Here is a 15,379-nt window from a genome sequence, read left to right as displayed (position 1 = left end):
TTATTTATTGAATCAGTCTTATTGTAGCCCACTCGCCCCCCCCCCAGTTTTCGCTTTTCCTCTAAGAAAGATGTTTTCTTCATCTGACAGCCTGCCACCTTTGCTCTTTTGGTTGGGTGCCATACATTGGCCATACCAGCTCCCTGAAGGTATGGTAATAGCTAGTTAGTTGTCTCCTCTAACAAGCCCAGGCAGGTGAATTGGGCCTGTGGAGCAGGGTGGTTGCTATTATTGTCCATGCATCCTAGACACAGGAACATTTGGCACAGAGGGAATTCTCCGTGCCCTTGCCTTTTCTTCCTTTCAGATCTCTGGTTTCTCTTATTAATGTTGCTTCCCAAAAGAAAGCAGAAGCTTTGTTCACCTGTGTGTGTGTGTGTGTGTGTGCGCGCGCAATTTGAATTCGCAAACTATTTCCCAAAGAAATATAATAGAACTTGAAAGATGGGGACCCACCTCCAGTACATAAAGAAGGTTATTAGATGGCAGTGTCTTAATGCATTTCTGATAACTCAAAGGGATATATCTGACTCGCCCACACTCATAGCTGACTAATGAAATCAATAGTCTTAAGTTAATTGCATGTGATTTAAATCCATTCATTTTAGTGGGTCTACTCTGTGTATGTCTTGAATATAACTCAGTACAGGAGATTCCTGCAAAAGAAATACTGTATTTTGCCAAGAAAACTTCTGTAGGTGCTCTGGCCAGCTGATGATCTTGGAACATAAGAACCTCTACTGGATCAGGACAATGGCCGAACTGGTTCTGTTCTTGTAGTGGTCAACTAAATGCTTGTGGGAAGCACATAAGCAGAGCCTGAGCACAAGACTTGCCCTCAGCCCCCAGCAACTGATATTCAGTGGTATAGTGCTTCTGATAGTGGAGGTGCAATGTGATCACCATGGCTAGTAGCCACTGATAGTCTTATCCTCCATGAATTTGTCTGATTTTCTAAGTCAACCAAGTTGGTGGCCTTCACTGCCCGCTGTGGGAGTGAGTTCCACCATTTAACAGTGTGCATTGCTGAAGAATATCAACAATGGCCTTCATGGTGGAACTGGATGATTACTGTACTGGGTGCTGAAGCTTTAGAAAGGCGCATATTGCAGAATTATCCCATAAATCTGTTGGTTGGACTAGAAGGTCTGCTATGATCGTTCTATAAACCTTGGGACCTCACAAATCAGGTTGTTCCGTGGTTTCGTGGCATGGAACATGTTGCTTTTCTGATGTTATTAAATTCCTTCTCCCATGAGACCCAGCTAGCATGGCCAATGGTCAAGGGCTGTAGGAGCTTTAGTCCAGCAACACTTGACAAACTGGACTCTGGCACACAAAGGCTTGTGCCATTACAAATTTGTCATTTTTTGCTGCAGTGGAGCAACACCACTATCCCTTTGGAAACAGGACTGTGGAGAGGCAGAGAAGCTGAGCATCAGCACAAAGCAGAGATGGGGAAGCTGTAGCCCTTCAGTGCAGCCAATGGTCAAAGATGATGGGAGTAGGGGGCCCAGGAGCATCCGGGGGACCATCAGTCCCCATCCCTGGCAGTCTGCAGAACATGAGACTCCTAATCTCAGGGTCGTGGGTTTGAGCCCTATCTTGGGCAAAAAAAATCCTGCATTGCAGGGGGTTGGACGAGATGACCCACGTGGTCCCTTCCAACTCTGCAGCTCTATGATTCTATGATCCGCCAACCAATCCTTCTAGGAATGCCCATGATGAGCAGCCTGGTAAAGTAGCACAACCACCCTGGCTAAAGCACACAACAGCTTTGATGTATCGCAACAGTACTTGCTACTTGTTGTGTAATTCATTTTCTAAGAGCCCAGCCCTTTTCTTCCCGAGCTACTTTTCCTGACCTTTAAAGCTCCCCTGAGGGCACTCCTTTGTTAGGAGCGTTGCAAAGTGCTCATACTTGTCACCTGGGGTAAAGTAATGTTTCAACTGTCTTTCAAATTATACCCTTTGGCAAAAAAAGAAAAGAAAACCCACCTCCTTGGATCTTGTGAAAGCTACACTGGCTGGAAAGACAGGTCAGCCCTCTTGAGAGCTTCTGTTTTGCCCTTTCCATTGCTCCCAGCTATTTCACAATCTTCAGGAGTGAAACCTGAACAACAACGAAATGTCCAGATATTTACATGCCCTTTCATCCATTTCCTGGGGGGAGGGCAAATGAGCCAAAGAAAAGGAAGAAAGGATCTTAGGCATAACCTTGGGGTGGGGGGGATCAAAGTGTTTGGATGCCAGAAGAGCATAAAAGATAGCATAAAATTGGTTTCACCATCATGAGATTTCCAAAGAAGCTGGCCTAAGGATTATAGTGGGGGGGGGGTGTCCCAAGTAGTACTCACCTGAACCCCCCCCCCAAAAAAAAATTCAATTGGACTGCTGCTATTATTAGTTTATCTGCAGTGACTTTGATACGAAATATTTTTCCCATATTTTTCTTGGCCTCCGGCAGTCTCCTATACACAAACTCCAGAAAAAGCCTCATGAACAATAAATATACATACATACGCACATCATTTTTTTGGATGCATTTCCATAGTTAAAACCATGCTCAAGGCGGCTTACAACATGAAAAAGAAACCAGAATTACAAAAGTTGAGAGAAACAATAAATAAAACACATCAAAAAGCACACAACCAAATTGAACAGTTCCAAGATAAATCATAGTCTCTGGCCTCTTCAGCAGCCTTAGCATTTGTAGCTGGAGTCAGTCAGGGCCCCTCCCTCCCAGACCAGGTGGAGAAAGGCCTGCAAGGCAGGGAGGCAAGGTCTTCCAGGACTCACAGCCAATGTGGAATCATCCAAAACAAGGCTTTGATCCTAAGCTAAAGTTGACTGAAGGAAGTACATAGAAAGAGCATTTCTGTCCTTCCTTCTGCCACTCTTCGCACCCACATTTGCCAAGGCTGTGCCAAAGTGACTGCTGCTTCCAGGCCACCTCTGCCATCAGCAAAGCAGACTTGAGGAATCTGTGGCCTTCCAGATCTTGGTTGCTAGACTCCAAACTTCCATCAGCTGCAGGGCCAGTGATTGGGGATGATGAGAGCTGTAACCCAGCCACATCTGGGAGGCCACAGGCTCCCCAGCCTAGCATTAAACCCAGTGCGGTGGGATGACTTGCTGGAGACACTCTGCTCAGGGGCCCTTCATGCAACTTTGCTGCGATACCTAGCAGGTTGATAGACCAGCTAATAACCTGGGGTTATTCTTTTTTATCCCTCTTGCTTGAAAACTGGCACCACAATGCTAGTCTTCCAAACTCAGTAGGCTATTCCTTTTCCATTGATTGTGGCGAGTAATGCCACAAGACCAGAATGCCACCAGTTAAGGTTTGTTGTAGGGATTTGTTGCCCCCAAGAACCTTGGAGCTACTTACCATTTTTAATGAGATTCAGTTTCATTGGGGAACAAAGGAAGCCAACTAAGTATATCATCTAAGAATCAGTTCAGTATATATATCTGTGGTATTTGGAAGCTTAGCTGCTGAGCAGTGTCCTTGCAACACGCTGGGAATTGTTATTGTGATCAGCTGACGATGAGAGTCAGGAAAGAAACCCATCTGCTTCTACCATAGGAAGGAAGTGGAATTATGGAGTTGAGAGTAAGTGACATTTATTGAGCATAATTTGCTGTTGCAGGTTTGTTGCAGAATGTTGTGCGTTGATGCTACTATTGCGTTGTAAATAATATTATGCACGCTGTGTCTACTGTTACATTAGTGCTTTCCCTCTACCCCAGAGATAGGTAAACAAGCAGATCAGAATCTGCTGGTATATGTTTGTGTGATCTGTAGTAGATAGACACGGCTTTCTGACACCCAGTTGCTTAACAACAGGAAGTAAAATATGCAAGTTAAAAAACAAAACTCTCTGGGAGGAATTCAACATCATTATATGGCTAGCGGTGCATTTAGGGCAGCATGACTGGTTCCTCTGCACTGGGCGCCAAGCCTAGGGGGTGCTGCAGGACATTGCAACTGTAACGTAGTGAATTGAGCAGAACAGAAGATGAGAAGTGGAGGGTGCTGAATTTTGGGCCCACACAGGGCACTGCTGAAATTTGAAAGATCAAAATCTGCCTCTGCTATGGCCATTGTTCCACCAGTGCAAACATTTCAGTTTGCCAGGTGGAAGGGTCCCCCATCTCTTGTCTCCCCCCTGCACTGTTTTTTTAGGGGGGGTTCTCCCACCTACCTACTGAACCAATTTTGGGGGCACAAGGACAGGGGTAAGCAGCTCTGCATTACTAGAAGTCCTTATGTGGGCTTCTGTTAGCAAGACACATTTGCCGAATCTTTCCCTCTGTGCTGTTCACCTATAACAGGCTTCCTCAACCTTGGCCCTCCAGATGTTTTGAGACTACAATTCCCATCATCCCTGACCACTGGTCCTGCTAGCTAGGGATCATGGGAGTTGTAGGCCAAAACCATCTGGAGGGCTGAGGTTGAGGAAGCCTGACCTATAACATATTCATATTCATTGATTCCCTTTTACCACATCTTAGTGCAACCCTGTGGGGTAGTTTTAGAGGTTTGTGCTTAGAATCCTTAATCTGCAGTAACTCAATACATATATACACCTGGAGAATTTGGGCTACAGTAGGTAAGGCTCCCATGCTCCAAAAGCACCATTTTGCATTGTTCTGCAGCTGCTATTTTGCACCGGCTCTGATTGGTGGACCTTTGGGCCATAGTAAAAATGAAGTAGATGCCACAAATTTCACCTTTGCTGTACTCCATTCATGCCTGTGTGCAGTGCAACCAGTTCTGTTGACTCTCAGCATTTCTTCCAAAAGTTGGTATTGGGTCCAGGAACACAAACATTCCTTATGGCATTTGCAGGACGTATCATAAGCAGCACATGCAGACTGACCGGAGATAGTATTTCCTCCAGGCTCGTCCTTGTGCATGGACATTCAACTTTGTTTTACTGCAGGGTTCACAGGTCGACAGGAAAACCATACCTCCCTTTGTGATGCAGAAACTATTTGTACAGCTGGAGATTTTGGAAAAAAACTTTTAGAGATCAGGATATGTGTATTGTTTTTAACACAAGCTGGCTCGGGCAAAAGCCAGAGGCTTCCAAGTAGAAACCTTTGCCTTTGAAGAAACTGAGATGAATGAGGATCTCCAACAGGGTGGCACAACAGTGTTCACTTCTTCAAGAGCGAACCACCTCGTTTTAAGAATAAGACTTATATTTCTCTTGTGTTCTCTCTTCAACAAACAGGTGTCCCCGGCTCCATGCCAGATGGTAAATGGGAAGGTGACCTGAGAGCTGTCAAGTGGAGCAATGATGAAACTAAACATGGAGGATGTCATGGTAAAGAACACGTAGTTTTGGCGTTTTGTTTCAGTCAACCGTGGGAAGCTTGATTCTCCCCACTAATTTTTCCCCCAAAACCATTGTTAACATCCATAAAGTTGGAAAGATAAAGATCCAGTTAGTAAGGTAAAATGGGACTTTGTTTTTAGTAGACCTACATAAGGCTGCTCAGCTGTCTCACGTACACAAGCACACCCTTGCTCAGTTGACTATATCTGGGGAAAAATCCGTAGGAGACGGGACTGTGAAGAAAAAGAAAAGGAGAAGAAAAATCAGATGCACAGAGGGGGAGGAAAGGGAAGAGTAGGAGGCAGAAAGAGTGGCATATTGAGAGGAGGGCAGAAGGAAGGAAGGAGTAAAGAACAGGAGAAAAACAAAGATGTAATGAGCAGAAAACTATTGGCAAAATAGAAAAGAAAGGAAAGGAAAGGAAAAAATAGAAGGGAAGGCACACAAAACAATGGTTTTGAACTGCAGCCATAGTGAACAAGCTTAGAGGAAATGACAATGTGGGTGCAGCAGCCAGAATTTTCCTGGAAAGGGAACTGCCTGCTACTCCCTTCCCTCAGTAGTAGTGCATTGTCATTTTGCGCAGCCGCTAGAGATGGAGCCACCAGCCAGTGTGGAGGGAAGGGGGCTGCTTGGGGACAAGGATCCAGGGTGTGGTCGTTCCACCCCCCCTGAAGCAAACTGCCTTCCTTTGATTCCAGACAGGGCAGTCTCCTATTTCTGCTTCCTTTCTTTATTGCTCTTTTGTTTATTTCTCTGTAGCTTTGTGTACTTTGCTTATCCAGCCATGTAGCACACACCTCCTTGAATCTGAAAGGAAAACAAAGACGGGAATGTGGTTTTGCTACACAGCAGAGATTTCCCTCTTGCAACACAGCTCTCGATACTATGTGGTCACATTAAATGTTTCCATTGGTGATACACTGAGAATGCTCCACTAGCGCCCCCCTTTTTTTTAGTAATATGTAATATGGAAATTACATAAAATATTTACACACATAGAATCATACAATAATAGAATTACAATTACACACACAGAATCATAGAACTGTAGAGTTGGAAGGGACCCCGAGGGTCATCTATCTCAACCCCCTACAATGCAGGAATCTCAACTAAATCATACATGGCTGATGACCACCCAGCCTCTGCTTAAAAACATTAAAGGAAGGAGAGTCCACCACCTGGGATTCTGTTTCACTGTCAAACTCTTCTTACTGTCAGAAAGTTCTTCCTGATACAGTGGTACCTCGGGTAAAGAACTTAATTCATTCCGGAGGTCTGTTCTTAACCTGAAGCACCACTTTAGCTAATGGGGCTTCCCGCTGCTGCTGCATCGCCGGAGCACAATTTTTGTTCTCATCCTGAAGCAAAGTTCATAACCCAAGGTACTATTTCTGGGTTAGCGGAGTCTGTAACCTGAAGCGTATGTAACCCGAGGTACCACTGTATTTAGTTGGAATTTCCTTCCTTGTAACTTGAAGTCATTGGTTCGGGTCCTAGCCTCCAGACAATGAGAAAAAAAGCTTGCTCCATCTTTCATGTGACAGCCCTTTAGATACTGAAGATGGCTATCATATCTCCTTTCAGTCTCCTCTTTTCCAGGCTAAACATACCCAACTCCCTCAACCTTTCCTCATAAGACTTGGTTTCCACACCCTTAATCATCTTGGTTGCCCTCCTCTGCACAGATTCCAGCCTGTCAATATCCTCCTTAAATTGTGGCAGCAAGAAATGGACACAGTATTCTAGGAGTGGTCTGACCAACATAAGGTCTTGGGCACAGGCATGCATTCCAGGCCCTTCCTGTCTTGTCCACAAAAAAAGAAGAAAAGTTTTTGTGTGTGATTATTTTGTTCTTCCCCTATTCCTTGGCAGGTCGTTATGTCAGAGCCATTTGTATCTATGGAACTGGTGATCTGAAGTGGCTGCTGAAATCCAAAAGCCTTTTTGCTAACAAGTTTGAACTGGAAACATACCCACCAACCATGGAATGCCTGGAGTTGAGTGTTCGGGAGAGAGCACTCAATCAGAGTGAGATACCGGTGGAACCAAGTTGGTACCTATAGGAAAAGATACCTTTTAAGTTGTTGAACAGAAAGAATCATGGAAAGCCAGCATTTTGGATGGACCATTCATCGCACCTTGAAGCTGTGCTTCTTCAGAATACTCAATACGAGCCGTTTTTATAACACTTTAAATACCTTTGCACTAAGGCTGAAACAAGATTTCAGGGCAATCAATATATTAGCTGAACTTCCTTGATATTTTAAAGATTTTGGAAAAGGGTTATTCGCCCTGCCCAGAAAAAAACACTCAGGTATTATTTATTAATACTTTGGGAACTGGTTTGTATTAACCAAGAGAAAGACAGTGACTTCAGATTTCAAGCTGGTCATGTTAGAGCTTGCCCTTTGTTATAGTCAGGTCTCGCTAAGTGATGGTTCAGGTCAGTGGATTAAAATTGACTACATCTCTTCAGCTTCAGCTTTCAACTCGTTAGCTGGGCAACTTGTGCCAGCTTCTGCTGTCCTACATACAAGCATTGTACTTGATACTGAATTGACCTCTGCCAGCAATTTAGAAACCTGCTTCCTGGACCTCCAGGGTTCTCTCAGTAGAAGGAGAACCCCACACCCAACCCCACAAATGTTAACTGAGTTTTATCTCCCCTCTTTAGCCCAGGAAGTATTGCATGTATGGCAGGGATAGTGTGGGAAGTCTGAATCACAGCCCCAGAGGGTTAAGTAGGAGAGTGAAATAGAAACTCAGAGATGGGAAGGGAAATGTTTCTATTGGACCAGTTGCCTGTTTACACTTGCTACATTTGGATTGACTGTTAATTGATCCCAGAAATAAAAAAGAAAGGGGCTATCAGTGGTGTCCAGGACCTAGTTCATTAGGCCCAACTCTCTTTGTGGCAAGGAACTGTTGCTTGGGAGAAACGAGACTGCTTTATTCAGAGGAAATGAGCCTAAGCACTATTGCACACATTCTGATAAAGTTAAGCCAGAGCTGTATCTAGCCAGGTTTTTTTCCTCCCAGGTGAAGCCTCCAGGGGGCACCATTGAGAATCCCAGCCTGTGTATGTGTGTACACAAATGCGCATGTGGGGGGGGGGGTTGCAAACTGGGTCTTTGACTCGGGTGAAATAAAGTCTAGTTTCACCTCTGGTTAAGCAGGAGTCATTTCCACTTCTGAAAACATATCTGCCCACAATCTAAATCTCCCAACTTCTGGGATTTAGAGAGAAGACAGAAAAGGTGATTAAGAAGTGCTTAAAAGCATTGGGGAGAAAGCTAAATAGCCCAGAGACATTTCTCTCTCCAGATGTTAGGATTATAAAGTGATTATACACACACACACACACACACACACACACACACACACTTTTGTGCAAGATTCCAACCTTCTCCCCATATATATGCAGAATGGGGTGGAGGTTGGAATCTTTCACAAAAGGTTTTATCCAGTCCAATGTCCACCAGCTCTTCTGAATGCATGAAAACGGTGTGTTAAAATTTGGGGTTGATGGATTCGTTAATAAAATACCCACTTTGAAAACAGCCCTTCAACTTGTGATACAATTTTAGTTAAGCTCTTTCTGTGAAACACATTGTTGTTGTTGTTGTTGTTGTTGTTGTTTAGTCGTTTAGTCGTGTCCGACTCTTCGTGATCCCATGGACCAGAGCACGCCAGGCACTCCTGTCTTCCACTGCCTCCCGCAGTTTGGTCAAACTCACGCTGGTAGCTTCAAGAACACTATCCAACCATCTCATCCTCTGTTGTCCCCTTCTCCTTGTGCCCTCAATCTTTCCCAACATCAGGGTCTTTTCCAAGGAGTCTTCTCTTCTCATGAGGTGGCCAAAGTATTGGAGCCTCAGCTTCACACATAACATGTCTCAAATATTGTTCATTTACTGCTGCATTTTTAACTGAATCGTATGTTTTCCTACTAAGGAAGCACATTTGCACATACCAAGCATTGGAGGCTACTCACTGTAAAAATAAATAAATAAATAATAAAGTTGATTGGTTTCTTGTTAATTTTTAAAAGCAACCCTCACCAAACTGATCACAAGTTGCAGGTATTACTCAGTGTCTCCATGCTATGAAAAGTTTCACCTGCTAATTTCTACCAAATTGCTTTAAATTGCAAAGACCACTTTATATATTTATATTGGTGACAGAAGCTTGGGCCAGCTGTAGTAACAACTTTCAGGACAAGGAATTCACCATTTGGATGGTATCGACCATGCCATAGGTTACAAACAGAAAGTGTGTGGATGCTAGAAAATCCAAAGGTTCTAATCTTCTGATTATTTTGAATATTTTAAAAACAGAACACTAGATAGGATGGGTTGTCAACACTTTGGGGACAATGGGCATATTTGGAATGCTGAGAGAGTGCTGCTGTGGGCGCCAGTCACAAAATGGCTACCATGGAGGTTACAATCCTCAGAGGAAGGGCCATATAAAAAATTAACAAACATATAATAATAATAATTTATTATTTCTACCCTGCCCATCTGGCTGAGTTTCCCCAGTCACTCTGGGCTGCTCCCAATCGAGTGTTAAAAACAATATAGCATTAAATATTAAAAACTTCCCTAAACAGGGCTGCCTTCAGATGTCTTCTAAACGTCAGATAGTTGTTTATTTCCTTGACATCTGATGGGAGGGTGTTCCACAGGCGCCACTACCGAGAAGGCCCTCTGCCTGGTTCCCTGTCACCTCACTTCTCGCAATGAGGGAACCACCAGAAGGCCCTCGGTGCTGGATCAAACAAACAAATAGCAGACCAGGCTGTTTGCTAAGTGCTGCATATCAGGAATGTTGGGTGTACCTTGTGGAATCTCAGTCACAGAAAACAGCCATTTAGTAGAGTTGTCTTTACTAGGTTATCAGTGCATAGACAAACAGTAGTTAGGCTATCTGTCAAGATAGGGATGCAGCTGGGCCACTAGATGAAGCTGGTGGCCACTGAGGCCACCTGAGCTTCAAGCAAAGGTTCCAGAAGTAGTCCCAAGCTATGTGCCTGCTCCTTCCAAGGGAGCATAACCTCATCAGGAGCAGTTGTTACAAGTAGTCTTCTCTTTCTGAGCCCAGAGAGGGTTCTTTGCTTCAAAGTCCTTTCTACTTAGTCCACAGCCAAGTCCTTAGTTCATTGGCTTGCAAAGCTCTGCAACAGATAAGAGGTTTCAAATTCTGAAGTCTGGCAATATCCCAACTTCTTCCTCAGATGATCTCTTCGAAAAATCCGAACTTGAATCCACAACCCCAACAGAAAGCCTTCAACAATTCCTGCAATCTCCTCCCACAACCCACACACTATGTTGCCCTTGTATACATGAAGTTACTTGCCAAATCTGCCCAATAACACACGTGAAGAGTTGCAAGCTGCCTGCAGGTGCATTATGAGTGATTGAGTTGGGTTTTCTAACTTACGAAGAATTAACCCATTAACTGCATTACCAAGGGACACTAAGCAGTGTTGCTAGGCTATAGAATGAATGTTGAAATGCACATTATACAAATGAGATACTCCCAGGTGTTCCTGTCATCCTTTTAAATAAAAGGTGCAGAGAAACATATGAACCAGAACTGACCTTTGACCAACCCCCCCCCCATTCTTGACGATGTGCGCATTGCAGCTACTTTTGACCTTTCTCAAGGTCAGATATGTAGAGGCGAATCTTTTCACAGCATGCTTAAAATAAAATTAAAAGTAGTGGAAACAGATTCTGCTGCCTAATTTGTGTGCATCAAGCTGTTGTTAAAAGGCACAGCAGACCCATTAAAAATCAAAGCTGCAACTGGAAGTCAAGCAGTTGTTCACCATTAAAAAAACCAAAAAGGATTATCAACTGCGTCTTTTCCACACTGGCTTGTTTGCCAGTACTGTCTAGGCAAAAACGATATCTGATAACAAGGAAGTGTAAAACAGAGACTCCGATATTGTTTTGCATCGTTTGCCTTTTGAACAGCAAAAAGTTCATGAGTTTCCATCAACAGTTTTAAGGGCATGTCTTATCACTGGCATTTCTAAGCTGCCCTATGAGCCTTTTGGGTGAGTGAGCAGGAAATTAAATGAAAAAATCACAATGCACGGCTAAATCATAAAACCTGTTTAGTTAGAATTACAAACCCTCTCAGTTCAGCAAAGCTTTCTTCCTTAGTGAGCATGGTTAGGCTTGCAGCTTGAATCTGTGAAGGTTACTCAAGAGCCAGCCACACTTTGCTCAATGGAAATTACTTCAAAGTTGGTGTGTTCAGGATTGCAGCTTTGGAGTCCCGTTGACTTCAGCAAGGCTGATCTTCTACCTGCAAAGACTGCAGGTGCCTTTCCTTAGGATCACAACCTAAACAGGCAATGAGAATTCATGGTGTGGAGTGGGGGAATTACATGGTCAGTTCAAAACTGTTAAAGCGACCTCTTTCCTCACACATATCACTATAATCAGTACAAATACATACAGGCAGAGTGGGTAGGCGTCATTCTACAACCAATCTTTCCCCCTAACACGGTCTTTCAGACCTAACACGGACACTGGCACCAGAGCCTGCAATAAACCCAGATGCCAACTTTGCTGCCACATACACCCAGACAACACCATTACTGGCCCCAACAACATCACACATACCATCTCGGGACTATTTAATTGCTCATCGTCTAACATTGTGTATGCCATCAAATGCCAACAGTGTCCTTCAGCTCTCTATATTGGACAAACAGGCCAGACCTTACGCCAAAGAATAAACGGACATAAATCGGACATCAGGAATCACAAGACAGAGAAACCAGTAGGAGAACACTTCAATCTCCCAGGACATTCTATACAAGATCTCAAAGTAGCTGTTTTACTACAAAGGAATTTCAGAAATAGACTGGAAAGAGAAGCTGCTGAATTACAACTTATCACCAAACTTAAAACCATGGAGAAACCTGGCCTGAACAAAGACCTTGGATTCTTATCTCATTATACATGACAAAGCCATTTTTCACCTTTTCACCCCTTGCTTCTTCCTGTAAGACCTATTGCAGTCGTTAAGAGTCGTCAACAGGCTCATCACAGCTATCTGCCAATCACCCATTCCCACCAGCCTTCTGAGTAATACCCCTCCCCACCCATATAGAAGGGTCTGGAAACTTCTGTTTCAGTGTATCTGAAGAAGTGTGCATGCACACGAAAGCTCATACCAAGAACTGACTTAGTTGGTCTTTAAGGTGCTACTGGAAGGAATTTTTTTTGTTTTGACTATGGCAGACCAACACGGCTACCTATCTGTAACTCAATCTTTCCCCCGTTTCGTATACTTTATTCTAGGGACCTGTGTGTGTGTTTGTGCAATGGAAATTAATAAAACGAAGTTATTCAGATGCATTCCATGATAACGGATTACTAGAAGAAACATGAACTTCCTTCCCTGCACTCTTTTAAATCCTTTAATTACATGTTTGTTCAGTTGCATTTATTGTATTTTAATGTTCTGCTGGAAGCCGCCCAGAGTGGCTGAGGAAACCAAGCCAGATGGGCAGGATATTAATAATAAATTATTGTTGTTGTCATTTACATTTATCCAGTTGCATTTATATAGTTATATAGTTCCCTGACATTTCCTGACACAGTTCTGAACTTTGTGAAGAGTTCAATTGTAATAATAATATTAAAAACAGCTTCATACAACACCCTCCCTTTAAAATAATACACTGATCTAATCAGCTCCGTACATTTAAAGCACAAGGCTATCTCCAAAGAATCCAGGGACCTGTAGTTTACCCCTCACAGAGCTACCATCCCTAGCACCCTTAACAAACTACATTTCCCAGGATTCTTTGGGGAAAACATTGTGTTTTCAATGCATGGTCTGGATGTGACCAGGGTTAATTTCATGCCACCATTTAAGTAGCTGTTGGAAAGCCACTTCAGATTATTGTGCGCACTGTTGTCACAGAGTGTGCCGGTGAGTAAAATCACACCATTCATTGTTGGACTTAACTCTTTATTAACAAAAACATGATCTCCACAGACTTGGTTGAAGGTCAGGTAAAATGAGCACAGCAGCTCATTCCCTGTGGGTCTTACTCCATGAAATCAGTTGCTGAGCCAAAGGTCCCTGCCTCCCCACAGCTGTCTATGTTACCGCCTCTCCAAGGTGTTTTACAAACAATCGGAGACTGTGCTTGCGTGCAGCCAATCTCTCTGTTCTTTTTATGTCTCTCCTGCTTCTGGGAGATGGGCAGAAGGAGCTTGTCACAGCAGGAGTCAGGAAGCGGAGACACCTGTGACTCTCCACCAGCCTGACTCATCTCTGTCTCTTGACCTTCCTCATCCCAGTTGCCAGCTTCAGCTTCTGATTCTTGACTTTCTGCCACAGACTCTCCCAGCTTACCAAGCCCTTCCTCTTCCGACACCTACTCTTTCCAGTCTTCTCTCTCTGACTACTCATCGTTGTCACATCCCACTCCCCAGACTCTAAGCCTTCTTCCCTTGGTTGGTTTCCCAACCTGGTTCCTCCTACCATGCCTTTGCATCCAACCAGCCCACCAGTGTCCACACACAGCTCACACAACACACACTTTCACACATATGTGATTAGGGCTGCTAACAGTAGGGCTGCTACTAATTCTACCTCAGTAGCTGTGCCTAACAACAGCTTGAGCCATAGAAATAAGCAAAGGAGGCATTTCATCTCTCATGACAATGTGGTAGTGAAAGGATTGGGTTGGGGAGATCCCCACTGAGCCACAAACTGGACTGACTCAAGAAATTTTGCTGACTGAGACAGCAAGACAGGGTACCCCTTCCCCCTCATAAGACTAGCCAAGTTACTTTGGAACTTGAAGGCAGAAAATCACACAAATGCCTCTTTCTGGCAGCAAAAATAGTCATAAATCAAAACTATCCATTTGCTGCCTTTCTACTCTTTCTTTTGCCTCACTCTGCCTAGTGGTAGATCTATCCCTATCCACAAAGGCTTACTGGGGAACCTCGAGGCAGTCACTGTTTCTCAACCTAATCCACCTCACAGTGTTGTTATGAATATAAAGGTGATGTATCCCTTTACAGCAGCCTGGAGTCTTGGGGGAAGTATGGGGACACAGAGCTGACAGGCGGGGTATGACATTTATCTTGTGAAATCTGATAACTGCTGCAAAACAACCCACTGTGACAAAAGCCAGTTGAAAAGGTGCTGAGCATCCTAACCTCCACCGACCTTAATGGTATTTCATGAAGCTTGCACCCAATCTTTTCTGCAAAGAGGCACAACAGGTAAAGTAGATGCTGACTGCAAGCAAAACGCCCGTGCACTATTACAAGCTGCAGGTCGTATGGCTACGATACTTGGCTTGAAAAGCTAGGGTTGCCCTCTTTGAAAAAGCAAAAACCTTTGCGAAACTTTCCTATGAACAATGTTTCAAACTATGCTAGCAGAGCTGCCGTATCTTTTCAACACCTGCGAAATACATTGCCCCTTTGTTTATTCTCCATCTAACGTCATGAAGCCCCAAAGGATTCCTCAGAGCACAAAAGATCCACTTTGCTTTGGAGTCCTGGGTGTGTTTCTGTGATAGCTGCCACCGAGAATGCCTTCTGCCAGGCGGCTGCCACCAGACCCCTGAGCCTCTGAGGATGGAGGAACTACCAAGAGGGCTGCCTCTGCCTGTCTCAGCATCCTAGAGAAGGAGGCAGTCTTCCATATATTTGAGGCCCGATTCATTTAGGACTTTAAACACCAACTTAAGCACCTTGAACTGGGCCCAGGAACAAACCGACAACCGATGCAGCTGTTTTAAAACAGTGGTGATACGAGATCTAAATGGAACCCTAGCTGTTAATTTGGCTGCTGCATTTCTGAACCAACAGATGTCTCCAAGTCGTCTTCAAGGGCAGTCCCCTTTACAGAATGTTGTAGTAATAATCCAACCTGGAAGTAACTGGAGAATGGAGTAGAGTGGCCAGATCATTTCCATCCAAAAGGGATCTGCATCTAATCCATCACTGCCTCCATGCATGGATCTAACACCTCAA

The 15,379-nt window shown here is 44.1% G+C and overlaps 1 protein-coding gene across 4 annotated transcripts in view; it reads left to right on the top strand.

Annotated features, from left to right (window-relative positions):
- GCNT2 (glucosaminyl (N-acetyl) transferase 2 (I blood group)) overlaps positions 1-11,202 on the top strand; it is a 51,885-nt gene extending 40,683 nt beyond the window's left edge. For 3 of the 4 annotated variants that reach the window (XM_083747352.1, XM_083747353.1, XM_083747354.1), the window contains exons 3-4: positions 5,244-5,336; positions 7,224-7,821. In XM_083747352.1, the coding sequence (XP_083603478.1) occupies positions 5,244-5,336; positions 7,224-7,414 (284 nt within the window). In that variant the 3' untranslated portion in view covers positions 7,415-7,821. Of the gene's footprint in view, positions 1-5,243; positions 5,337-7,223; positions 8,467-9,993 lie in introns of those variants that run through there. The other variant, XM_083747351.1, reaches the window with a different exon arrangement.
- The last annotated feature ends 4,177 nt before the right edge of the window (positions 11,203-15,379 follow it).

Source organism: Podarcis gaigeae, assembly GCF_964106915.1.
Source record: "Podarcis gaigeae genome assembly, chromosome: 7".
In the NCBI taxonomy this organism is placed as follows: Eukaryota; Metazoa; Chordata; class Lepidosauria; order Squamata; family Lacertidae; genus Podarcis; species Podarcis gaigeae.
Note: the sequence above shows the minus strand (reverse complement) of the source record. Positions and strands in the feature narration are given on the sequence as shown.